General features: G+C 43.4%; 2 protein-coding genes across 2 annotated transcripts; both read right to left on the bottom strand.

Moving 5' to 3' along the window:
* On the bottom strand, window positions 1-942 carry Or10p1 (olfactory receptor family 10 subfamily P member 1). The gene has a single exon (XM_070036433.1). The coding sequence runs from the start codon at window positions 940-942 to the stop codon at window positions 1-3; it is 942 nt and encodes a 313-aa protein (XP_069892534.1).
* Window positions 943-18,907: 17,965 nt separating this feature from the next.
* On the bottom strand, window positions 18,908-19,846 carry LOC138838340 (olfactory receptor 10P22-like). The gene has a single exon (XM_070037707.1). The coding sequence runs from the start codon at window positions 19,844-19,846 to the stop codon at window positions 18,908-18,910; it is 939 nt and encodes a 312-aa protein (XP_069893808.1).
* Between the last annotated feature and the right edge of the window lie 7,392 nt (window positions 19,847-27,238).

The raw sequence follows: 27,238 nt of genomic DNA, 5'->3' as shown, positions 1-27,238 counted from the left end.
TTAGGGGGAGGGCACGCGTCTCTTCATCATGTGTCGCAGGGCTCCTGTTACCTCCTTGTTCCGGAGGGTGTAGATGATGGGGTTGAGCATGGGTGTGACGACTGTGTAGAAGAGACTGAGGATGCGATCTGTGGTGACTGAAGAGCCTGCCCGGGGCCTAATGTAGGTGATGCTGGCTGTCCCAAAGAAGAGGGATACCACGAGCAGGTGAGAGGAGCAGGTAGAGAAGACCTTGCGGCGGCTCTGGGTGGAAGCCATGGCCAGGATGGCCCCCAGGATGCGCACGTAAGAGGTGACAATCAGGGAGAAGGGGACCATGATGAAGACCACAGTGGCTGTCATCACGGAGATTTCGCTCCTGTGTTTCCCGTCACTCGCCAGCCTCAGCACCGGCAGGATGTCACAGAGGAAGTGGGGGATGACCGGGTGGCTGGGGAAAGGCAGGGTGAAGATGAGGGAGCAGTGGGTGGTGGCTGTGATGATGCCCATGAGCCAGGAGGTGCCCACCATGGCCTTGCAGGCCCGCCGGCTCATGAGGATGGAGTAGTGCAGGGGCCGGCAGATGGCTGCGTAGCGGTCGTAGGCCATGGCTGTAAGCAGGCAGCACTCTGAGATGCCCAGGACGATGAAGATATACATCTGGGCCACACAGCCCTGGAAAGAGATGGCCCGGGGGAGCGGGGAGGTCAGATCAGCCAGGATCCTGGGCACGATGTCGCTGGTGTAGAGGATCTCCACGATGGAGAGGTGGCGGAGGAAGAAGTACATGGGGGAATGCAGGACGGGGCTGGCCTGGGTGAGGAGGATGATCAGGTTGTTGCCCAGCAAGGTGACCAGATAGACCAGAAGCACCACCCCGAACAGGGGGCCCTGCAGAGCCCTGAGGTCAGAGAATCCCAGGAGGATGAATTCAGGCACTGTAGTATTGTTTTCCTCAGCCATCACGTTAGGCCAGAAGCTATAGCACAGCCAAGATATTATTGGTTTAGAAATAACCAGCGCTTCGGTTATCCGGTAAAGTGCTCTCCATCCGGTCTTTCTCTAAATCAATCGAGAGTATTGTCACCTTGGATAAACTCTGGGGCTCAGAGATTAAAGAACTCATTGGAATGAATATCCAGGGATCCACACAGCTGGGATTTGAATCCAGACCTCTTGACTCCAAAGTCTGTCTATACAGTATGTTTTCCCCAGTTCCCCAAGTGCTGGTCCTGTGTCTGAGGCCTCGCTCCCATGTGGAGAGACCCCAGCTCTGCACTTTGGGTAGAGGTGCTGTGCCCTTTGAACTTTCCAGACCGAAGTTCACACCCCAACAAATGAGGTCACACCCAAGACTATCTTAGGCACAGGAGGCCAAGGCAAGTGAGATGTTTAAGATGTTTAAAGATCACCTGTGTGTGTGTGTGGCTTGTAATGCATCACAGTGATTGACAGTGATAATACTGTCCAATTACATTGTGCTTGGGCATTCTGGCATTGGCTCTGGTTTCTTTTTCTTCCCCTTGTCTGGGTCCTAGTGATCAGCTATACCTGCTGTGTGTCCCAGCATTTTCTGTTCTGGTAGGCCTCCGTGCACTGCCAGTGGCCCCTTCCCCCAGACCATTCCTATTTATTATGTTAATGTTAATATCTCACTCATCCATGGAGTTCCACTGCCCCATGGCAGTACTGCACACTCCCAATGCTCAGAAATTATATAACCTGTGGCATTTAGGGTCATATATTTCCATGTAACAGGGCTCGCAACTTACTGACAGCTGTTTAGAAAAATACTGTGAGTGCTAAGCCTTGAGCAAAAGAAGCTCAGGGACAGTGCCCAGGACCTAAGTTCAAGCCTCAGGACTGGCAAAAAACCTCCAACAAAGCACAAACAAAAAAGAAAATGATAAAGCAGGTTTAATAGAGAGGAGAGAAAGAGGGAGGGAGAGAGAGACAGGAAAGGGAAGAAGGGAGGAAGGGAGAGAGAAAGAGAGGGAGAGAGAGTTTCTCTCTATGTAGGAATAGGAGTAATGACTCCTTAGAATATTACTTTTTAAAAATTAAAACATCTAAGCTGGGTGCCAGTGGTTCAGCCTGTAATCCTAGCTACTCAGGACTATTGTTTGAAGTCAACCCAAGCAGGAAAGTCTGTGTGAGACTCTTTTTTTTTTTGGGTTGCTCATGTGGCTTTTACTCTGGGCTTGGGTGCCGTCCCTGAGTTCTTCAGCTCAAGGCGAGCGCTCTACCACTTGAGCCACAGCACCACTTCCGGTTTTCTAGTGGTTTTTATTGGAGATAAGAGTCTCTCTCGGGCTTTCCCACCTGGGCTGGCTTTGAACTGTTATCCTTAGATCTCAGCCTCCTGAGTAGCTAGGATTACAGGCGTGAGCCACCGGCACCTGGCTTGTGTGAGACTCTTATCTCCAATCAATCACCAGAAAACCAAAAGTACACCTGTCGCTCAAAGCGGTAGAGCACTAACCTTGAGTAAAAAGCTCAGGGACAGTGCTCAGGTCCTGAGTTCTGTGACTGACAAAAAAAAAATGTAGTAACATTTGGAATAAAGTTGTGATTTTATCACCTTAGTTGACTTCTTGTTTCTTGTAAATTGCCATCACATCTTTGTCCCCCCACAAACTTATTTTACATATTTGTAATCACAGTATAGTTAGTATTTAGCCTTCTTACTCTCCCAGAGTTTGTTGTAGGTATTTTGCTATAAACTTACATAGTATTCTGAATGAGCTTCTTAAAAAACCAGGCTTAAAAGTATGGCTCAGTGCCTGCCTAGTAAGTAGAAAGACATGAGTTCAAACCTTAGTACTGCTACAAATTTAAAAACGTCTTGTAATAATTCAGTCCGTTGAATTTTCTACTAACATTTTGCAAACCTTCTCATACCTTTGAAAACAAATTGAAGTGGCAGAGTGAGAGGGAGTGAGAGAGTGAGAGCAAGAGCACCATTAAGGGAAAGAGCAAGCTTGAGTTGGAGGTCTCAAGATCCCCCTTCAAATTTAAGTGCCCCATGTTTTGGCATTGTAAAGACTGGTGCAAATGATATTGTTGTGCATATCTTGATTTGCTTTTGTTAATGTACTCTCTTAGGATCAATAACCAGGAGTGGAATTTGTCACTGAATATGTGGATAGTCACTGAATATGTCCTTTCATCATATATACTGGGGTTCCTTTACTGGTACATGTGAGTGATAATTGCTGACTTCCTTCCATGAGTGAGGTTGGGATGCTCCTGCATCCTGGCTCTTCTCCCCAAGGTGGACCTGGCCTGGTGTATCCCGTCTTTGCTACACCAAAAGCATCTGGTTGAATTCTGTCTTCAGAGGTCATTCATGAGTGTGGAGAGGCAAGTTTCTCCTGGGTCATCTGTGCTTCCTCACCCTGCTCCCCAGAGCCTCACTTCCCAGTTCCTAATATGTTAATTTCCTTCTTCAAATTCTCTTATTTCCTAATGCCCTGTCACCTTTGAGACAATCTACACAGAGACAATGGCACTTGAGTTTCTTTTTTTTTTTTTTTTTTTTGGTGCCAGTTCTGGGGCTTGAACTCAGGGCCTGGTGCTGTCCCTGAGCCTCTTTGTGCTCAAGGCTAGGGCTCTACCACTTGAACCACAGCACCACTTCTGGCTCTTTTTTGTTTTAGTTTTTTTTTGGGTCTGGTCGTGGGGCCTGTACTCTGGGCCTGGGCACTGTTCCTCAGCTTTTCAGCTCAAGGCTAGCACTCTACCACTTGAGCCACAGCACCACTTCCGGCTTTTTTCTTTTTGCTTATGTGGTGCTGAGGAATCGAACCCAGGGCCTCAGGCATGCAAGGCAAGCACTCTACCACTGAGCCACCTTCCCAGCCCCTGGCTTTTTTTTTTTTTTTAAAAAAAAAACAACAGATTAGAGCCTCATGGATTTTTCTGCCTGGGCTGGCTTTGAATCACAATCCTCAGATCTCAGCCTCTAAGTACTGGGATTACAGTCGGAAGCCACCAGCGCCCAGCCCAGATGTCTTTCTTTTCTTGCCTACAGTATTAATGGGAACTGTGCGTGAAAGGAAGTGTATATGTATGTGTGGGTGTATGTGCATGAGTGCTTGTGTGTGTGTGTGTGTGTGTGTGTGTGTGTGCACATGTGTATGCACATGGGTGTTGGAAAGGGTGTGGGACCTCACAGGAGGATACAGGCAGCTCTTCTGTGGGCACTGAGATGGCGACCAATAATCTAAGTGACCTTACCACAACCATTATGGCGGCTATGACTGTCTTTGTTTAAGACAGTGTTACAATTACTACCTATTGCCTCACCCCACTCACTCCATCCTCCATCTTCCATCCTCCATCACACATCATATAATCACCCCATGCTTCTTTACCTCCAGAATATCTACTTAGCCCACACATCAAAAGTTGGTGTTATGTACAATACAAAAGTTTGTATTGCCTTGCTCTATTACATGCTGTTTACTTGGCAGAAATTATCTAATGCTCCTTCTCTTCTCCCCAGCCCTTCTCTCTAACCAGCAAGGCTATAGGCACCTGAGCCATACCTCTACAATTGAATAGTAGGGATTTGGAATGTCTCTCCTTGATCCTTTCTTTCCCTGACTGGGGACAGATACTGGATCCTTACACACAAAGAGGTTCTAAGGGCCTGAGCGGGTCCTGTTCTACCCAGTGCTTTTCTTCCTGTCCTGTGCCTGGAAGGGTCTAGTCTTGTCAGAGAAAGGACAAGCAGCACTGTGGGGGACACTTACCCACCCAGAGGAGATGGAAATGGTCACCCAGTCAGCACAAGAGGGATGGGTCATATGCGAGTCTCTGCTGCTCCCTCTTCCTCCTCTGTAAGTCTCAGCCTCCGTGGTGCCCACAGTTATTCTCTAGCTGGTATAGAGCCTCTGTCCCCTGGGGATTTGAAAGGCCTTGACTCTTGGGGTTTCCCTGGGAACCATGAGCTGAGGAAGTATTATGGACCAGATAATTCTGTTTCAGTCCCTAATGCCAGATGTGTTCTTCCTCTTCATCTTAAGCTCATTTCCCATGGCCACTCTGTGTCCTTCTTCCTTTCCCCTCCTGGATAGCCATTGACTCCCAAGAGGCAGGGAAGGGTCTCTTTGGTTACAGATGGTATGAGGCCTGAGGTCTCTCTCCCTCCATGTGTAGACACTCTCCTGAGAAGTTTATCCCTGATTGTGGAATTCTGCCTGCTTGGTAAATGTGGATCTCCTGTCCAGTTCTTGTAGTTCATCTCAGTGAAGCATGCTTTAGTCACTTTGTGTGCCCTGCTCAGTTGCTTTCTAATGAGATCTGGTGCATTCAGGGGGTATGGATGGATTTAGAGTTTGCTTTAGAGAAAGTGTTCTAGTGAGGGCCTGGCCTGTCAGGCTGCATGTGGACTCATAAGGGTTTGGTTTCTGTCTTTTTATTTTGAATTTTTATTAGTTTTATTTTATTTTATTTTGTTGGTCTTGGGGCCTGAACTCTGGGCCTGGGCACTGTCCCTCAGCTCTTCAGCTCAAGGCTAGCACTCTACCACTTGAGCCACAGTGCCACTTCTGGCTTTTTCTGCTTATGGTGCTGAAGAATTGAACCCATGGCTTCATGCATGCTAGGCAAGTGCTATACCACTGAGCCACCTTACTGGCTTAACATCATCTTATATGGTCATATGTACATAGCTTTTGACATTTTTCTAGACATAGACTTTAGTTATTGCAAATAAGGGAAACCATGGGACCTATGTTTCTCTGGGCCTGGCTTACTTCACTCAATATAATTTTTTTCCAAGTCTTTCCTTTTCCTAACAAATGGGGCAATGTCATTCTTTCTGAGAGGCATAGAATTCCATTTTATAAATATCCCACATTTTCTTGATCCATTTATCTACTGAGGTGCATCTGGGTTGGTTCCATATCTTAGCTATGGTAAGTAATGCTGCGATAAGCATGGTTGTGCTGGTAGCTTTAGTATAGCCTTGTTTGTGATTGTTTGGATAAATGCCCAAAAGTGGGATTGCTGGGTAATAGGGGAGCTTTATGTGGAGTCTTGAGGAACCTCCATACTGCTTTCCAAAGTGGTTGAACAAGTTAACACTCCCACCAACATAGGGCTCTCTTTTGGCCACATCACTCCAGCATCTCTTGTTGTTAGACTTCCTGATTATAGCCATTCTGACTGGGATGAGGTGGAATCTCAATGTTGTTTTGATTTGGATTTCTTTTATGGCTAGAGAAGTTGAGCATTTCTTAACCTGTCCATTGGCCATTTTTATTTCCTCTTCAGAGAAGTTTCTCTTTAAGTCTTTAGCCCACTTATTTATTGGGCAGTTGTTTTGTTGAAGATTTGTTGTTGGGGGATTTAGTTTTTTGAGTTCTGAGTATATTTTAGATATGAGACCCATGTGAGTTGTATGTCTAGTGAAGATCTTCTCCCAAGCTGTAGGCTTTCTATTGCTCTTGCTAGCTATGTCCTTTGACATGCAGAAACTCTGCAGTTTCATGGAATCCCATTTGTCCAACCTTCTTTGATTTGTTGTGTTTCTGGGTCTTTTCTTTTTTAGGTCATGGGCTTGAACTCTGGGCCTGGGCGCTGTTCCTGTGCTCTTCAGTTTAAGGTGAGCACTCTACTTCTTGAGCCACAGTTCCACTTCCAGTTAACTAGTGGTTTATTGGAGATCAGAATCTCATGGACTTTTCTGCCCTGCCTGGCTTTGAACTGTGATCCTCAGATCTCAGCCTCCTCAGTAGTTAGGATTTACAGGCGTGAGTCATCAGTGTCCGGCTGGATCTTTATTAAGAAAATTTTGGCCTGTGCCAAGGAGCCCTAGAGTTTTTCCTATTTCTTCCTGTAATGTTTTCAGGGTGTCTACTTTGACTATGAGGTCTTTGATCTATTTGGAGTTGATTCTGATGCAGGGTGCTATATAAGGATATAACTTTAGTTTACTACAGGTGTTTCACCAATTTTGCCAGCACTATTTACTGAAGAAGTTTTCTTCCATTTTTATTTTTTAGCTCCCTTACGAAGATTAGGTGGCTATAGGTCTATGGGTTTATTTCTGGGTCTTCAGTTCTATTCCATTGTTTCTCAGGTCTGTTCTTGTGGCAGTACCAAGCTCTTTTGATTACTGTGGCTTTGTAGTAGAGTTTGAAATTTGGTATTGATATTCCTCCAGCACTGTTTTTTCTGATAATGAATGTTTCTGCTATTCTGGGTCTTTTCTTGTTCCATATGGAATTTTGGGTTGCTTCTTCTATTTCATTGAAGAATGAGGTTGGAAAATTGATAGGTATTGCATTGAATCTGTAGATAGCCTTGGGAAGTATTGCCATTTTCACAATGTTAATCCTCTCAATCCAGGACCATGGGAAGTTTTCCCACTTACTACATTCTGTTTTAATTTCCTTTTTTAGGTTTCTAAAGTTTCATCGTAAAGGTCCTTCACTTCTTTAATTAACTCCCCAGCCCTTATTTTTTTTATTTTTATTGTTTGTAAAGATGTACAGAAAGGTTATAGTTACATAAGTCAGACAATGAGAACATTTCTTTTTGGACAATGTCACTTCTTCCCTTGCTCTGTCCCAGTTTTTCTGTCAATCTCTGTTGTTTCTCATGTCACTGCAGAGGTACAGTGTTAAGCTTTCCAAATGTGGTCAGTCTGGGAGGGTTGGGTAGATGGATGGTCAAGGGTGGAAAAGTCTGTGGGTAGAAAGAAGGTCTTACCTGAAATCCCTTGGATCTTTGCCTCAATCCGTGATGACCTCTAGTTGATAGTTGGTGTCTCCACATTCTGCCTTCCATTTTCTTCATTGCCTCTGTCATTCCATAGTTATCTCTAACTCATTTTTCAGTACTTAGATTTAAACTCAGATCCTTGCACTTGCCAGGCAGGTGCTGTTACCATTGAGCCATGCTTCTAGTTGTATTATTTTTTACTGAGATCACTATTTGATAAAAATCACCATTTGAGAGAATCTCCATCTGATGATGGAATATTCTGGTATTCCTAGAAGTAGAGAGGCCGAGGCAGGAGGATTGTGAATTTGAGGCCAAAGTGGGCCACACAGTGAGATCTAATCTCAGAGACCAAACCAACCAACCAACCAACCATCCAACCAATCAACCAACTAACCAACCAACCCACCCCCACCCCTTCTAGTAGCTCAATAACTTCTCATTATAAATAGAATATAATACAAATTCTTTTCTTTGATTTGTAAGGTCCTAATAATTTTATCTCTGTGTATTAGAAGCATTTTTTTTTTGGGGGGGGTGCTGGTTCTGGGGTCTGAACTCTGGGCTTGGGTGCTGTCCCTGAGCTCTTCAGCTCAAGTTGAGCACTCTACCACTTGAGCCACAGTGCCACTTATGGTTTTCTTGTGGTTTATTGGAGATAAGAGTCTCATGGACTTTCCTGCCTGGGATGGCTCTGACCACAATCCTCAGATCTCAGCCTCCTGAGTAGCTAGGATTACAGACGTGTGCCACCAGGATCCACCAGTAAATGTTTTTATTCTGATGTTTTGACATCTAAGACCTCAGTGACACTAGGGAGACTGGCTCTCCCAAGGTCAGTTAATTCTTTTTTTTTTTTTCATTATTTAGAGAATACTTTATTAGTTTCTGTAATCAAACCCACGTAGATAAGAAGGTCAGTTAATTCTCAGGCCATCACATTCTGGCAAGAATGATTTTCATAGGCAAATGAGCCAATACAGAATCCACACTCTAAGCTGCCTCTATTATTGGTGTCCTGATGCTCTGGGCCAGAATTCCACCCCTCCAATCATCTCAGGGTCAGGTACTGAGAGGCTCTTGGGAATCATGAGCAATAGATTATTTTTTTTCCGGTGGCAATTTTCTTCTGATCTGTTGTCCTTACCAGATCTGAATAATCATACCTACATTAATAACACCTCATTGTTGTGTGCTCTGCCAAAGCCATATCAGCTCTTCTCTTCCCTAAGCACACTTCAAGTTCTTTTTGCATATCATCCCCTCTGGCTAGAATTTCTTACCCTAGACTTTCCCTGGAGACTTCTAATGAGGTCTTAGCTCAAATTTTACCTCTCTAGAAAGACCTTCCTTATTGAATAGTCCTAAATAAGATAAGGTACCCTACTTCATATTCTCTATCGTATTTGTTTCCATCAAAATGATGTATTTTGCTTATTTGGGTGTGCCGTGCAGGTCTCCTCTGCTAAAAGGGGGGGGGCAGAGACCTTGCTTTGCTCATAGCTCTTGCTTTAGAGCTTAAAAGAGACTGAGACATAGCTGAGACAAGGTGCTTTTGACTTTTTTTTTTTTTGGTTGGTTGTGGGGCCTGAACTCTGGGCCTGGGCGCTGTCTCTCAGCTCTTCAGCTCAAGGCGAGCACTCTACCATTTGAGCCACAGCACCACTTCCGGCCTTTTCTGCTTGTGTGGTGCAGAGGAATCAAACCCAGGGCCTCCTGCATGTGAGCCACCTTCCCAGCCTACCCTTTTTATTTTTATTTTTTTGACTGCTCATTCAAACGGGATGGCGGGGGGGGGGGGGTGGGGGGGTGGGGGGGTGGGGGGGTGGGGGGGTGGGTGGGTGGGAGGGAGATGAGAAGGAGGGAGGAAGGGGAAGGGAATGTATGCTTGTCTATTCTGTAGTCAAGAAAGATTACATTCCCCGACCCCCTTAACAGTTCAGGTCATACTTATGATCTAGCTTCTGCTGAGCTGAAGTATCTACAGGGCACATGAAAGCCAGAAGAAGCAAAGCGAGGCTGTGCTTTTTATGATTCTGATGATTCTCCCAACAAGTTTAGTTGTGGCTGGTTAGGGGCAGTGGTAGCTGAGATGTCAGCCCAGTGGATGTGAAGAGGCAGGGTTGGGGTACCCCTTTTGCCTGGCCTGGATAGAGCTAGAAATGATATGGGTTTTAGAGCCAGCAGTTTCCTGATGCTCTACTTTCACCCTCTTGGCAGTGGTAGCAGATTGCTTGGCAGGTTTGATCTGCATTGTTGTTCCTAGCTGAGTGATGGCGGATCATGCCCATAATCCCAGCTACTCAGGAGGTTGAGATCTGAGGATCATGTTTCAAATCCAGCTCAGGGAGGAAAGTCTCTGAGACTCTTATCTACAATTAACCACTAGAAAACTTGAAGAGGGGCTGTGGCTTAAAATGGTAGAGTGCTAGCATTAGCAAAAAAGCTTAGGAACAATGCCCAGGCCCTGAGTTCAAGCTTTACAACCAACTAAAAAACAATAACCACAACCACAACCACAACAAATACCCATTCCTAGATTATCTGAGAATCTGATCTTTCAGCACTGCCTTTATGACTGGTTGATGGAAGAGGAAAGATATTTGAGTCCAACCTACATAAAATGCTGCAAAATCTGCTGTAGCTAATTAGAGATGGATTTTTTTTGTGGAATTACAATTCCAGTAAGGGGTGCCCCTAAGAAATAATAGAGAAAAGAGAATAATTCCCATTAAGTAAAAGTTTGATAGTAAACAGAGTCAACTCTGCTTGAAGAAAGATGGTCTGGGCACCATTTTCTTATTAGTGCTTAGTTAAAGATAAAAGTTTCATGAGCTTTCCTACCTGGCTGGCTTTAAATTATGATTCTTAGATCTCAGCCTTGTGAGTAGCTAGGATTACAGGTGTGAGCCACTGTGCCCAGCTTCAGCCATTGTATTATTATATCTCTTTGTTACATCAGTTAGTTTGTACCTTAAGCAAGATAGTAGGAATGAATTCTTGGGGAAGAAAATTATGGTTTGATTGAATTAGAAATTAAGGCTAACCCTGAACACAAGCAAAAAAGAGGATACCTCATGTTGGGTTGATAGTGACTGATGGCAATTATCTCATTGATACAGGATTGTTGTTATGTAATATAAGCAGGAAGGTACATATTCAGAACCCAAGGAGGTAAAAAATGAAATAGCTTGCTAGCTGCTGGTGGCTTACACACCTGTAATCCTAGCTAATCAAGAGGCTAAGATGTGAGGATCATGGTTTGAAGCCAGAGCTGGCAGAAAAGTCTCTGTGAGACTCTTCAATTAACCATTCAAAAAAAGAAACACAAAACAACAAACAAACAAACAACCCCCCAAAACCCTGTAAATGGAGCTGTCGAAGTGATAGATTGCTAGCCTTGAGCAATGAGCTCAGAGACAGCACCCGGACCCAGAGTTCAAGCCCCATGACCAACAAACACCACCACACCACCACCACCACCACCACCACCAACAAAATGGCTATATGATACAACATAATGAAACCTAGAAAACAGGGGAGAAGAGAAGAGAGAAATGGGAATGAAGGGAATGGATTCTACTGCATGCAAGTATTGAAGTATCATCAAGAAAACCCATCATATTATAAATATATGTTAACTCAAAAATAAAATAATAAAGCCAGGTGCCGGTGGCACCTGTGATCCTAGCAACTCAGGAGACTGAAATCTGAGGCTCATAGTTTGAAGTCAGCCAGACAGGAAAATCTGAGCCTTATCTCCAACTCATCACCAGGAAGCTGGAAGTGGAGCGATGATTCAAATTCATGGACAAACATTCAGCTATAACACCTCGACCTTGAGTTTGAGCTCCAGGACTGGTATGTGTGTGTGTGTGTGTGCGTGTGTGTGCATGAGTGTGTGCACATACACACAGAGGAAAATATTCCAACCATAGTTAGGGGGCGTGGAGGGAAAGACAAATAGTAAGTCTAACAAAGACCAACGCCAGTTCCAGGGATTTATCTGGGGTGCGTGTTGGCAAAAATAGCACAGATCTTTCAAAGATACACAATGTCAGGAAAAGAAGATTTGAGTCTCCTCCATGAGGCAAAATATTTCTGGTGCTGGCTGAAGCCAAAGAAATATACAGTTGAGGAAGGAAAGAAGCTTCAAACCAACTACCACTTCATGAATCGTTGTAGAAGTAAAGATTATAGTGAGCAGCCTTATGTTTGTCCTTCTTTGCTGTGATATGTTTAGTTATGCACACGAATCAATTTTTGTCTGCATTTTAAAGTAGTGTGTATTAGTGGTGGTTCACTTTATAACAACATTCACAGTTTATAGGACATGAAGTAGGATTGTGTCTGAAGCAGAAGAGAAATGAATACCACCTAAAAATGGATGAAGTATCTGGTAAGACTTTAGATTTCTCTCTTGGGGAGAGGCCATGGCCTTTGTGAGAAGCGAGTGGATTTACATTGGGCAAAAGCCTGCCAGTAGCTGGGCGCTGGTGGCTCATGCCTGTAATCCTAGCTGCTCAGGAGGCTGAGATCTGAGGATTGCGGTTCAAAGCCAGCTCAGGCAGGAAAGTTTCTGGTTACATAGGAGACTCAGGTCTTAAGATTGCGTTTGAACCAGCCCAGGCAGAAAAGTCCTGTGAGACTCTTGTCTCCAATTAAACACTCAAAAACTGGAAGTGGAGCTGTGGCTCAGTGTGGTATACTCTTAGGCTTGAGCACAAAAACTGAGGGACAGTGCCTAGGTCCTGAGTTCAAGTTCCACAACTGCCAAAAAACCCAAAGTAGAATTTTGAACTTTATATTGTTGAAACAAACAGGTTCAACTCAGTCAGGCAAGTTTACTTCATTGCTGATTCTGTCCAGAGTCATGGTAGTTTTGTTTAGAGACAGCTTCAGGAACAAAAAGAAAATGGAAATGAAATTCATATCACAATTAATGTATTCCAATTGCCATGAGACTCATCTCCAAGAAACCACCAGAAAACCGGAAGTGGTGCTATGGCTCAAGTGGTAGAGTGCTAGCCTTGAGCTGAAGAGCTGAGGGACAGTGCCCAAGCCCAGAGAGTTCAAGCCCCAGGACCCATTAAAAGAAAAAAAAAAGCCTGCCAGTGTTAGCTAACAGTACTATTGGGCAACTTGAGTCCAATATTAAGAAGCAAAAGTTTTCTGAGACAGACATATGATGGTTTTCTCAACTTCCAATGCCTTTGTAGCATCCCTTACTTCTAAGTGGAAGTGGAGCCCTAAACATGATGGTTTTCCAACTGAGCCATAGCTTGGGCTCTGCACATTACATTTGTTTCTACTATAGAGTACATTCACTAGGTATTTGGAAGGAAAATCAAGGTGGAAGTTGCCTTCTTGTTACACGTTTTTGCTGGAAGCTAGAGTGAAAAGAATTTTCTATTTTTTTTTTCACTAGCAGTGGCAGTAGAGATCTCCAGGTTTTACTTTGGAGGTGCAAGGGGCTTCATTTTTCTAGCATGGATCATGAGTGAGATGTGTGGGCCCCAAACCAACAGCTGGGTTGTGACTTCCTGGTGCTCACGTCACGATGGAGGTGTAGTGTTCCGTAAGCCAGCAGTTGGGAGAAAAGGTCCCCGAGTCTCTAGATTCCTGAGACTCACAGAGACGGCAGGGCCTTTTTCAGATTGGGATGCTTAATATCTAATATGTTCCTGCAGTCCTTCATTCACGCAATCCTATATTAGATCTCTTCTGTTTAAAGTAGCTAGGTAGATTGCTGTATTCTGCCAGTGAATGCTGACTGCTTCAGCATCTGTGATAGAAGGCAGGTGGAAGAGTTGCTCACCCATGAGAACCCTTTCCTGTGCACATATGAGGAAGAGAAAGTTGGTTGTGGTGACTTGGTTTTCCTTAACCTCTAAGCCATTACCCTCCCCCTTTTCCTTTCCTGTGTTTTTGTTTTGTTTTTTTCTTTTTAGATCTGTATTCTCTCCCTCCCTTCCTCTCTCCCTTCCCTCCCCCCCCTCTCTGTCTTTCTCTGTCTGCTTCTCTGTCTCTGTCTCTCTGTCTCTCTCTGTGTGGGCCATACCTTCATTTCCAGCTTTTTCTCCTTTTTTTTTTGTCAGTTGTGGGGCCTGAACTCTGGGCCTGGGTGCTCTCCCTGAGCTCTTCAGCTCAAGGCTAGTGCTCTACCACTTGAGCCACAGTGCCACTTCTGGCTTTTTCTGCTTATGTGGTGCTGAGGAATCAAACCCAGGGCCTCATGCATGCAAGGCAAGCACTCTACCACTGAGCCACCTTCCCAGCCCCCATTTCCAGCTTTTTGATAGTTAATTGCAAATAAAAGTCTCATGGGTTTTCCTGGCTGGTCTGGCTTTGAACTTTGATTCTTAGCCTCCTGAGTAGCTAGGATTACAGGGGTGAGCTACCAGTGTCTAACCTTACTGTATAGACATTTCAATGGCATTACATGATAAAGATGAGCTCTATTCTTATCCTTATCCCCATAGGAAACCTTTCTGCTTGTTATTGCAAAGAAGGGAAAAGAAATGTGCCAGCTACTGTCTTCCAGATTTGATATGGTGAGAGCAAGTATATAATCAATTATGACTTTTTTTGGATGCTGAGGATTGTACCCAGTGATGCATGCATCCTACGCATATGCTCTTCCACTGAACTACACCCTAAGCCCCACGACTACTTTCGTTAATAGTTACAGTTTGAGTGTTAAATTTTCATTCAGTGTCCTGTTTCTTATTCAGCAGTTCCCTCTAAACAGAGTTCTTCAATCTGTGAGTAATCCCTCAGTGCTTGGTCAATTGTAAAAAATAAAATAAAAAAATCCTTATTAGAAGGAAATGTTTGACTAGTTCCTCAGAGAATAATGCTAGTCCAGCAGAATTTCAGATTCTCTGTATTTTTGCATTACATATGTGTGTAAAGGTGTGAGAAGAGGATATTCCACTAGAGGGAGCAATGTGCCTATATTATCTCTGGACTCTTGAGGACTTGCTTTGAGAATGTTGTTCCCCTTGTATGAATGTGCACAAGCTTTGTTCTAGTTCTCTGCCCCAACCTCTCATGCTATAGTTCCTGTGGGGATTTCTCACAGGAACCACTTTCACACAATAATAGTTTTGAAGTGGATGATGACGGAACAAATTTGCTAGTTACTAAGGCAGTCTACTGAGTTTGAGGAAAGGAAGAAAAATATCCAATTAAGATTGATTCAGGTTAGGCATAGAGTAGACCAGTATATCAGTTTCTTGCCCTTTTTTCATACTTTCTGAGAAATATACACCTGGTCTAGGCAGTTCAGGGTAGCTTTCTTGTAGAGTGTTGCCTTCATCTGAGCATTTTATTTTTGGAACATCCCAAGGATATTGCTGATGAGAAGGTGGGAGCTTTAGAGCCCAAGTGGCTCCTGAGCTTTCTGGAGCTTTCTCTATTTTGCATAGGAAAATACCTTCAAGAAGATAGAATGCATACTATGTAATTTATAATATTTAATGTACACTATATAATATGCAACATACACAATGTGTAATATGTCATATATAATACATGATATATTATAATATAGAATAAATACAATATAGCATATATAATATAATATATACATAAATTTCCCAATCCTCAAAGATTTCTAAACAGAAATGTCACTTACTTAAAATAACAAGAACAATAGAATTATAGCACGCTTTTTCCCAAGGCTGACTTGACTTTGGCTTTATATACTCTTAATTCCTTCAAATCACTCCACTTGGAGTGAGCTGTAACTTGTCTATGTCCTTTGCCTGCAACTGGGGGTGAGTGATAAATTTGGGTTGTTTTGGGTGTTTGCTTATTTTAGTTTTTGCTTCAAGGCATATTCTCCAGTTCAGATTTACTAGTAATGAACCTAACATTTTGCTTCCTTATGAGCTCCTGGGTATATTTCTTTTTTTTCCCTGGGTTTATTTCTTATTTGGGAGAGATCTCAGAAGGAAGAGACACATGGGCACAGTTGGAGCATGTTCCCCAAGGGTTGTTGCAGTGAAGAGCCAATACCTACAGTCCCTGCCTGACAGGCCCTGACCTTCCCAGAGTCCTAGAGATGACCCCTGCCCTACACCTGGATTCAGATGCAAGCCATACAGAGCAGAAGAAAGGGTGTAGTTGGTGTTGCTGAGCTCTGTGGGGAGTTCCAGGCCCAGGAGCGCCAGCCCCAGCCCCAGCACAGCACCAGGGAAGTCTGCAGTGACCGGAGTTGGCAGCCCCAGCAGCATCCTAACCAGGCCACCCCTGTGGTTTGACCTTGGCTGAGGTTCTGGTTCTCAGTGTCTCTCAGTTCCCAACCATCTCTAAGCCTGGTGGTCTAAAAATTCCTTTCCACCCTGTGAGCCACCAGAGTCAGTTTTTCTCCCAGAATTGCTCCTTCCCCTTGACTTCTTTCTCAGCACCCCAGGGCACAGGCTCTCTGATACTTTCTGAACCATTCCCTCCTGCCTTGTACCAGGAGCTCCTGTTCCCCAAGACCTTCTCCTCCAAACCCTGCACTGCTCTCCTCCACCTCTTTCCATGACACATTTTATACTTGCCAGCAACTTTAGACAAGGAGTTGTTTTTTTTTAAAATGGAAAAAGTCCAGTTTTTTTTTTTTTTAATGCCAGTCCTGGGGCTTGTACTCAGGGCCTGGGCATAATGTCTTTGTCTTTGAGCTTCTTTTGCTCAAGGCTAGCACTCCACCACTTGAGTCACAACGCCACTTCCAGCTGTCTCTGTTTATGTGATACTAGGAATGGAACCCAGGACCGTATGCATGCTAGGCAAGCACTCTACCCTAAGCCACATTTCAAGCCCTACCCCAGGTTTTTTTTTTTAAAACATCTAGAAACCTTGAAGAATGTTATCATTGAGGCTTGTGGGACTACAAACGGCAGGAGTAGCAGTCACAGTACTGAAATAAGTGTCACAGCTTTCTTATATTTACTTATTAACATATTAGCAAGTTTTTTTTAAAACATCTTCTGCATGCCAGACACTATGCCTGCTCCCAGAGAAACATGGAGAACAGCAACAGCGGCAACCTGGCCAGTTTGGGACACTGCATTCTAGCAACAATAGAGACATCACAATGAGGAAGAAGCTTATCTTGGGAAATGCAAAGTGACTATGTGGAAGGAAATGACTCTCACTACAGCTGTGAGAATTGCAGAGACTCTTTTCTTTCTTTCTTTCTTTTTTTTTTTTGTTAGTCGTGGGGCCTGAACTCTGGACCTGGGCACTGTCCCTGAGCTCTTCAGCTCAAGGCTAGTGTTCTACCAATTGAACCACTTCCTCACAGAGACTTTTACACTCATGATTTAGCTAAGGAGTATTCACACAGAACCTAAGAATGGAGCTCGGGTCAGACAAAGGATTCACATGAGAAAAATACTACTTGGAGGGGGCAGTTTACTTTTTTCTAGTTTTCTTCTTTGATCCTCACTTCTAGCTTCAGTTCCAGCATAGGTTAAACAGCAACTGTAAAAATCATGTTCTAGCAGTATCCTGATACAGTACAGCAATATAATATAACTTGAGCAAGAGAAAGTATGTTTTACAAGACAATAAGACCACATAATCTTATTTAGACTATATATGTATACATACATATACACTCATATCTCCCTATAAAAATATAGAGAAAGAGAGAACAGATTCATAGTAATTTCTTAGTGACATTCTAAACACCAAAATATTAATAGTTACTGTCTTTTCTTCTGGATAAAACATTCATTGAAGTTAACAGTTTTATTTTTTCAAGCAGGGAATGAAAATCAATACAATTTTTCATTCATTTTTATTAGTTTATACTAATCATACAAAGCCGTGGTTTTATTATGACACTCTCATCCCTGTGTATAATGTGTTTTAATCATTTTCAAATGTCCCTTACTCTTCTGTGTTTCTTCCTCTCCCCTCCCACTGGTCTCATCCCTCTTCCCAAATAGTTCCCCTTCTACTTTCTTATCAATTTTAATTCAGATTTAAAAAAAATGCTATCTAAAAGTCTTAATCTAATACAGGTTGGCCCATTGTAACAATGAGATGTACAAGATACTATGTTGAAAACTAACTTTACAACATCCGGGTGTGGGGGGGGGGAAGGGTTGGGGAGGTGGGGAGGGAAAGGATGGTAGGGGAAAAACAAAGGAAGAGGTAATAATGCTCTATAGGAAATGTACTCATTACCTTACTCATGTAACTGTAACCCCTCTGTAGAGTGTCTTTACAATAAAAATATATAGTAAAAAAAAGTCCTTATCTATTATACTTGGAGACTAATTTCTCTGACCATTTTGCTTCTTCCTGTGGAAGATAGCTGAAGGACAGTTCATGAACAAGCAAGTCCTTGCTCCCCAAGAAAATTAGATAGCTAGATCCCTCCAGACAGCAAATCAAAGTGGACTCCAAGAAGAAATAGGGGAAAGTTGGTTGCAAGAAATCAAAGTACTATTTTGAGTGTCTGAGAGCCAAGTTCTCTTCCAAGCAGTCAGGGAAAAAAGGGATGTGCATTTCTTCCCCAGGCCCAGAGGAAGAAATGAAAAGCAGTCCACCAAGGGAAAGAGGGAAGAAGCTGAGAAAGAATACCAACATCTCATGGAGACAAGTACCTAGACAGAAGCCTCCTGACCTAAAGCAACACCAAGCAGGATTCGACACCTGAATGCCCAAAGCCAAACCAATGAATGACTCCCTGCCCATATTTCCTCCTGCCACTGAAGGCACAGACCAGACATCACACCTGGAGTAAAGGAGCTTAGGTTGAAGCAGAAGTGGCTGGCATCAGAGAAAGGTTTATAAGGCATCGTCCCTGGGAGAAGGGAAAGTACGAGGATCTCAAGAACTATAGGCCAGGAAGTCCTGGGGGCCTCAGGAAACACCAGGAACTGAGAGATCCTCACACCAGGTCAGCAGAGTTTCCTTCCTCCACCAACCTCCCTGGGCTGTGAGTTGGCTCAGCAATGTCCTCAGGATGAAGCCGGGTCAAGGTCACATGGACAGCCCTCAGAAGCAGAGCTCTACAAACATTTCTGGGTCTTGTGCTCTCTCACTGGGCAGGACGAGGAGCTCTACATGACACCACTGCACAGCAGGCCAGGTTCCTGTGAAATGTGCTCGGTACAGCTTCTCCTTCCTCCTTGAAAATGTCCAGAGATCCAGGCCTGAGCTCCAAGACCTCAGGAAGGGGTGGGGATCAAGAACAACAAAGGTACTTCTTCATGACCCTCCTCATGGCTCCTGTGACCTCCTTGTTCCTCAGGGAGTAGACAAAAGGGTTGCACATGGGGGTGACAACTGTATAAAAGACAGCAAGAACCTGGTCTGTGTCCCGAGAGGAGCTTGCCTGAGGCTTCATGTATGCAACTGTCCCAGTCCCATAAAACAGGATGACCACAAAGAGATGGGAGGAGCAGGTAGAGAAGATCTTTCTCCGTCCCTGGGCTGTTGAGACTCCAAGGATGGTTGCAAGAATGCAGACATAAGAGGCCATGATCAGCAAGAAGGGGGTCAGGATAAAAGCTATGGTGACTCCAAGGTTTCCCACTTCCCCCCAGAAAGTGCTTGCACTAGCCAGTCTCAGCACCGGCAGAATATCACATAGAAAGTGATGGATGATGTTGTCACCTTGAAAGGGCAAAGTGAAGATAAAGAGGGAGTGAGTGGTGCCAGTGATGACACCCATGAGGTAGGAGGCACCCACCATACCGACACACGCACCCCGGTTCATCAGGGTGGCGTAATGCAGAGGCCGGCAGATGGCCGCATAGCGGTCATAGGCCATGGCAGCCAGCAGGCAACATTCAGCGATGCCAAAGAGGGCGAAGAAGTAGAGCTGGGTGAAGCAGCTGGCAAGCGGGATGGTGGGGTGGGAGGACAGGAGGTCCCTCAGCATCCGGGGCACGATGGTGGTGGTGTAGAGGATCTCGGCCAGGGAGAAGTGGCCCAGGAAGAAGTACATGGGGGAGTGCAGGGCAGAGTCTGCCAGCGTGAGGAAGATGATCAGAGAGTTCCCCAGCAGGGTGACCATGTACATGCAGAGAACACCCCAAAACAGAGGGCCCCGCAGGGAGCCAAACTCTGAGAACCCCAACAGAACAAATTCAGTTACTGCTGTGCCATTGTCCACCCCCATGTCCCCTGAGTGGAGGGAGGGGGCAGAGGGGGCGTCCTGCAGTAGCGGGAGGCAGCTGGGGGGAGACAGGGGCTACAGCAGGAAAGATGTGGGCAAGTGCAAGGAACATCCCAGCTCTCAGAGGAAGAGGGTGGACGCCACCCCAGAAACTGGCACAGGGCAGAAGGAAGCTAAACCCAGGGAGCTGAAGGACCGTGGCAGACATTCCTGAGGGCTGGGGACTTGATAGACAGCAGGGTGGTTTGTTCCACTCACCCAGGTTCCATCATTTAGAGGCAAAGATCTGGCAATGGTGGTGGCTCCCCTTGAGAAAGCAGTGAAGAAAAGCATATGAACTGACAGGATAGAAAAGGGGCAGAAAAGTGGGTGAGCAGATAGGATAATCATGCATTGATAGAAATGGATGGAGGCTGGAGCAGAGGGTGAGTGGAGAAGAGCAAAAGCAAGAGAGGAAAATAGAAGACGCAGGCTCGAAGGTCTGAGCCGGAGGGCCTGTGGGCTTTTACCTGCAAAGGGGTCCCCAGGGCCTCAGAGCACCCCTCCCAGCAGGTCATCACAGCAGCTCCATTCCCCCATGAGTCTGATTCCCAGCAGTGGCTGGGGAGGGAGATGGGTTGGGGAGAATGAAGAAAAGGCAATGGCTTGCCTCTGCTGCCAGGCCTTGGTGAGGAATGATCCCTTCCTCCACCCCAACCCCAAGGACAACAGAGAGGTTGCACATGGAGTGGCCTGGCGCATATCTAGGGCCGTCAGACAGGTCTGATGGAGCTGAGCTCATTGATAATACAGGTTATAACTGTGTGGTATCTCTCTGTGGTCTGCTTTTATAGACGGGACTGTGAGCCACTAACTCCTCTCCCTCTCACCTGCACAAGGTAATCTCAGAATTAGCCCTGGACTGCTTTCTAAACATTTTTCCAAGTTCTCTTTGAAAGACAGTGCTCATCATGAAAGTGAATACTGGTTCAAAAAGGGCTGATTTTGAGAAGAATTCCCAACCCAATCCAACTCAACTCATCCAAGCCCAGAGGTTTCTTCCCCCCACTCCAGCTGCACCTCCCTCTGTCCTGAGAAATAAGAAACTGTCTCTTAGACTTTAGCAAAGGAAGATGACATCGCATATAGCTATGGATTTTAGGGGTGATCCCATAGTTCTGGTTGATTGACAAATTGAAAGCAATCCCATGAGAGAGACTTTGATCCAAAAGTACCCAGATAATTAACCTAGATCCTGTCCAACAAATCTATGAAATAATGTGATTTTTTTTTTTTTTTTGTGGTTACTCAAGGTTGAACGCAGGGCTATGTTTTTGTTAGCCAAAATGTCTTGGGAATAATTTAAGCAGAATAGCTAGTGAATAGAAAGTTGTATTGATTTTTTATTTTAATTAATTTTTGTGTCTTATTGGGGCTTGATAAAATATGATGCTCAGTCAACATCCTAGACATGCCACAAAAGGGTTAGAGTTTGAGTTGGGACAGAAAGTTTTGCTTTCACTATGGCTCATGATTTTCCCCCAAAATTTAAGATTCTGAAGTTTTGGGTCATGACTGTAAGAGAGACATCTGTCCCCCTTCCCTGTTCCATCAAATGGAAAGGTTTATTTACAATTGATTCTCTTATTACAGACTTGTGGGACCAATTCAGAGAGAAAAAAGAAATGGTGTCTGGGGAATCTGTACTCAGAAATCACTAATGAACTTAGGATATGGTTGCTCTGGGCACAAGCTGTCAGCAGGACAATTAAAAAGAATCTCCAGTGGAAATAATAGAATATTTGCTTAAGAACTTTCTTCCAAATGAGTATGTATGTTACATGACTGTTTTTGATTAAGTAGTTGATATCATCTGTTGGGTAAATAGAACTTGTAAGTAGGTAAGAAGGCATCTAAGACTGCTTTGTCACCATTTTGGCTCATCTAACCCACAGACATTATAGATGTCCAGCCTGTTTGGCAATTTTAATTTGGTTTTAATCCTATTGCAAACATATTTTGATCAGGTGCAGCATTATGTATGGGCACCATTGTCTATAAGGTTATAGCAGCTACTCTACTGGAAGTCAGATGACTTAAATTCTAGTTAATTGAATATATAGGGTTTGTCTCTTCTATGTGACAAAATTCAAGCACTGGGGCTTGAACTCAAAGCCTTGTGCTATTGCTTGGCTTTTTTCACTCAAGGCTGGTACTCTAGGAATTGAGCCACAGCTCCACTTTTGGCTTTTTGGTGGTTAACTGGAGATAAGAGTCTTTTCTGTATGTTCTGTCTTCATTATATGATTCTCAGATCTCAGCTTTGGGAGTAGCTAGGATTACAGGCATGAGCCACTAGCACCTGACTAAGTTTTCTGATACTTAGGGAACATGATATTTCTAGATGATTTCTCATCCAAGGATCCCTCGCAAATTTCTCTCCTGTAGGGATGCTGTCACGATTAATAAGCTATGACTTTCCAATGATATTGGAATGATGTTTCTTAATGTTGTGAGTCTTGTTGATGTTTAAGGACTTTGGATTCAGTACGTATGCATTTTTTCTTTTCATGGAGTTTAAGCTCAGCGTACCTGTGCTCATCTTTAGCACATAGGGATAGTCTGTCACCTTCCACAAGGGAATTGTCACAAGCAGAAGTTGACGGCCTGTTTCTGCTAGTGGTAGGCTGTCTGCAAACCACCCAGAGTTCTCAGAAGGAACCAGTATTGCTGATACCTGAATCTCAGGCCTTGAGCCTCCAGAGCTCTGTTGGTCAAGCCAAATAGTTCTTATGACTGCTGTGGTAGTGCTTGCCAGTTGATCTAGGACTAGGACAGCAAAGGACAATGAAAGGATAATGGAGGGGGTAGGGACATTTTACTTAAGGTGATAAATGTGACGTTTGTGGGAAGTAGGAGTAGGCCATGTACTTGTTTACAGTATTTAGCTGCATTTGAAGAAAAGAGAGGATGACAAGATCAGAAGATAGCAAAAGGGAATGGGGTTGGAGAAGTCTGAGTATAGCCACCTAGGGCAGGAAAAGTCCACGAGACTCTTTTTATTTTTATGTTTATTTTTTTGGTTGGTTGTGGGGTTTGAACTCTGGGTTTGAGCACTGTCTCTGTGCTCTTCAGCTCAAGGCGAGCACTCTACTACTTGAGCCACAGCACCTCTTCCGGTTTTCTGGTGGTTTATTGGAGATTAAGAGTCTCACAGACTTTCCTGCCCAGGCTGGCTTTGAACCGTGATCCTCAGATCTCAGCCTCCTGAGTAGCTAGGATTACAGGCGTGAGCCACTGGCGCCTAGCTGAGATTCTTTTTTTAAACATGTTTTTTATTGTAGAAATACTGTACAGAGGGGTTATAGTTAAATGAGTAAGGTAATGTGTACACTTCCTATTGAGCATTGTTACCTCCTCCTTTGTTTTTGCCCATCCCTTCCCTCCCTACCTTCCCAACTCCTTCCTCCCAAGTTGTAAAGTTTGTTTTCAACATAGTGTCTGGGGTCAACCTTATTCTTATTTCAGCATTTTGTTATTTCTCTTCCTCTCCCCAAATTAGAAAAATGTCTATACAAGATGGAGGGCACCAACATCAAATACAGTGAAAACAGGGGTTATACCGGTCCAGGAGATTCTTATCTCCAACTAACCACCAAAAAGCCTGAAGTAGAGCTGTGGCTAAAGTGGTAGTGTGCTAGCCTTGAGTACAAGCCTTGGAACAGTGCCCAAGCCTTGAGTTCAAGATTCAGGCCTCTGTGTGTGTGTGTGTGTGTGTGTGTGTGTGTGTGTGTGTGTGTGTGTGTGTGTGTGTGTGTGTGTGTGTGTGTGTGCCACAAAGCTGACAAAGTCTTGAGAGTTTTATTCTAATTTGAGGAATGGTAGACTTAATGTACATTCTTTCATTTCACTCTTAGGAAGGAAGGAAGCTATCATGGCTGCAGTTGAGATACACATGACAAAGGGAAGAGAAGGGAAGTGACTGTCATCTGTTTTTTTTTTTTTTTTTTTTTGGGGACTGGTCGTGGGGCCTGAACTCTGGGCCTGGGCGCTGTCCCTCAGCTCTTCAGCTCAAGGCTAGTGCTCTAACACTTGAGCCACAGCGCCACTTCCAGCTTTTTTCTTTTTGCTTATATGGTGCTGAGGAATCGAACCCAGGGCCTCATGCATGCAAGGCAAGTGCTCTACCACTGAGCCACCTTCCCAGCTCCGTGACTGTCATCTTGATGGAGGTATAGTCTCCTGGACTCCACATTCATGAGCACTCCCACCACACTTCCTCCAAATGCTGGTGAGAACATTAACTTCTTGTCTAAAGACTACCCAGCAACCCTACATCTTCCAGTTGTACATGCTCACAGTCTTGCCTCTTTTATCATTTTCAGTTCTTCTCTGCTTTCTCTTTGACATAGGCAAAATGCCTTGCTTCTGAAATTTCAATTCCCTCCTGGAAAGCAGAATTAATTCCCTTCATCTGTTCTTTTGGTAGAGTCTCATTCACCTTCTCCAATAATTTTATGCTATATTTTGATTGACTGATTGACTGATTTCAGGAAATGGGGCCTCATACTCACTTGGTTTGTTTCCTCACAGGTGGTACTCTACCATCTGAGCCATTCCTCCAGACTGACATTTTTGCTAGCTCATTGGAGATGTAACTTTTCAGATTTTTTCTGCCCTGGCTGGCTTCACACCACAAACCCTCAGATCTCTGCCTCTTGAGTGACAAGGATTATAGGCATGAATCATTAGTACTGAGCGATCTCATCTTATCTTTCTAAATTCATCACATAAATTTAGTTTGTACATCCTAATTCTACTCTACTCCGTATTCCTTTTTTGAGACAATTATTTATTTATTAGGCAGGGTAAGGTTGTTTAAGGAGAGGAAACAGATCCCAAATATGTGTTTAGCTTGGTGTTGCAGGCATTGGTGCTCACAACAAACAACACTACTCAATACATCATGGAAACATACATCATGGAATGGCATGCCATTCAAAAAAAAGCCATAATGCTTAGGAAACAATTATAGGGAGCTGTAGAGCATACTAGTGTCCAGTTCACTACTTGCATTTTGTGCAGCTGAGTCATTAACTTATAGTAGTATTTGCCTGGCTCACTGGTTATTAAGAAATGTGTCTTCCTGTATTCTAGAAAACTTTGATTGGTACATACTTCTGAATGTCACTGAAATGACAGTTTATTGCAGACATAACTAGCTCACATCACTACATATTTCAACTATCATGGGTAATAATGGATAATCTCATAGTACTATGAGTAAAATTCTATATTTAATACATTTAGCACTGGTACAATGTACCAAAGTCACATTTTGTCCTATGGTACATACTTGGAAAAGATTCACTGAATTTTAAATATAATTGGGAGAGCTCACCTGGCCCACTGTACACAAGCTGTGAGCAAAGGTAGATATATCTGAAAGTTGCTGTTGAGTATTTGCCAAGTTATTTGGCCTCATTTTAGCAGGATTTTCCTGACTGAGCTTGCAGAGATAGATTTCAATATCCATTCTAGAGATTAGCCAAATTTTGTAAGAAGTAGTATATCATGGATGCTTGCGTAGAAGGTAAAAACTATTCAGCATGAAATTGACTGATAAATCTCAATCCTTAAATCCACTGGTCTTTTCTTTTGGGCTAGGGATAAACCCAAGGCCCTCAACATGCTCGGAAAGTGCTCTACCAGTGAATTATACCCCTGGCATCTCAACTACTTCCTTTCACAGCAGTAAGTTCTTATGATGAGAATTTATCACTCCACAAAGAAAATGCTATTTAAGAAGCCAGTCACAAAAGACTGGTAATGTCTGAATTTATTATATTAAAGGCCTGAAAATAGATGGATGATTACCTAGGGCTGGGAGTGGGCGGGCATCAAGAAGAAATAAGAGGTGACTGCTACAAAGTCCACAGTGTTTTGGGGATTAAGAAAATATCCTAAATTTGATAGATATGAAAATCCTTTAAGTGGGTAGTAATTACAAGGTATATAAATTATTTCTCAGCAGCAATGTTATGAAAATATCTTAGGAAGAGAAGACAGCCCCAAAAGAGAAGAAAATAAGGGGATCTCCCAAATCAAATCACATGAAAGGAAACAGTTGACAAGCTTAATACAATCAGCTTGTTTCTCTCATATTACTTTGACTTTATTATCACTTTAACCCCTGATTTCACATTTTTAACACATTTCTAAATTATTTCAGGTAACCAACAGATTCCAAACTTTGTTCTCATGAGACAGAAAAGTTGCACAGAATAAAAATCATTGACAAAGAAATAACATCCTTTGGAGCTGGGTATTACCAAGTAGAATAGAAGAGAGAAAATTCATTTCTAATGGGACAAAATATCATCAGGTATAAGGGCACCTTGATAGTGATGCCCTGTTCCTAAAGTAAAATGTAATAAGGGTATCTTCTGACTCTTGCCTAAAGTACATTTCTTTATTTTATTCTTTTTTTTTTTCATTTGAGGGGCTTGAACTCTGGGCATGGGCACTGTCCCTGAGCTCTTCAGCTCAAAGCTACTACTCTGCCACTTGAGCCATAGTACCATTTCTGGTGTTCTGGTGGTTAATTGGAGATAAGAGTCTTACAGACTTTCCTTCCCTGGGCTGGTTTTGAAGCACAATCCTTAGACTCATCCTCCTGATGCTAAGATTACAGGTGTAAGCTACTGACACCCAGCGTGCATTTCATTTTGACACCTGCATGGTATTTATTTCCTTTACACCTTTACAATTCAAGAAAAGCAATATTTTTATACCTGGGTAATTCAACAAAGGCTAATATTCTCTACCAAGAAAATAATAAGCTTCCTGGGGTTTTTTTAAAGCTCATAGAGAAAGCCAAATTTCCTTAAAAGCAATATTTCTTTTTTTTTTTTGTTTGATGTCCTTAAATTGTTTTAGTTTGTGGTAAAGCAATATTTCTGTCTCTGAAAAAAATTAAACTGTATTCTCATCCTTACCTTCAGCACCATAGAGTGAGGACGCAATTCTGTTGGCAGCTACAATTAAATTTCTCCAGTGATTTTAATTTTCTAAATAAATTAAATATATGAGTTCCAACTATTTAGATCTAATTTCCTTTGAGAATGCCATTAGATTCCTGAAAGTTTTCCTTCATTTTCACTATTTCACTAGAATAGTATGAAATAAACTAACAGAATTTGAATAAATGAGAGTTGCCAAAGATAATTAGTTTTTCTTATGACGACTATTCTTTTCCAAAGGCAAGATAATGAAATCATTTTTGATCTATCTTCAACTACTCCTCATTACATAACCTAAACATTTTTGCAGCTAATGGAAGAAAACTCCAATTAGCTTTGCAGCAAGTTGAGCCTATAAAAACATCAGGAAAGAATTTTTGACATAAAAATTGCT

Source organism: Dipodomys merriami, unplaced genomic scaffold (genome assembly GCF_024711535.1).
Source record: "Dipodomys merriami isolate MVZ:Mamm:240054 unplaced genomic scaffold, mDipMer1.0.p SCAF_10, whole genome shotgun sequence".
NCBI lineage: Eukaryota > Metazoa > Chordata > Mammalia > Rodentia > Heteromyidae > Dipodomys > Dipodomys merriami.
The sequence above is the reverse complement of the archived record's forward strand: the minus strand, read 5'-3'. Positions and strand labels throughout refer to the sequence as shown.

Excerpts from the sequence above, each read along its gene's own strand:
- Or10p1 (XM_070036433.1), bottom strand. The coding sequence starts at position 942 with ATGGCTGAGGAAAACAATACTACAGTGCCTGAATTCATCCTCCTGGGA.
- LOC138838340 (XM_070037707.1), bottom strand. The coding sequence starts at position 19,846 with ATGGGGGTGGACAATGGCACAGCAGTAACTGAATTTGTTCTGTTGGGG.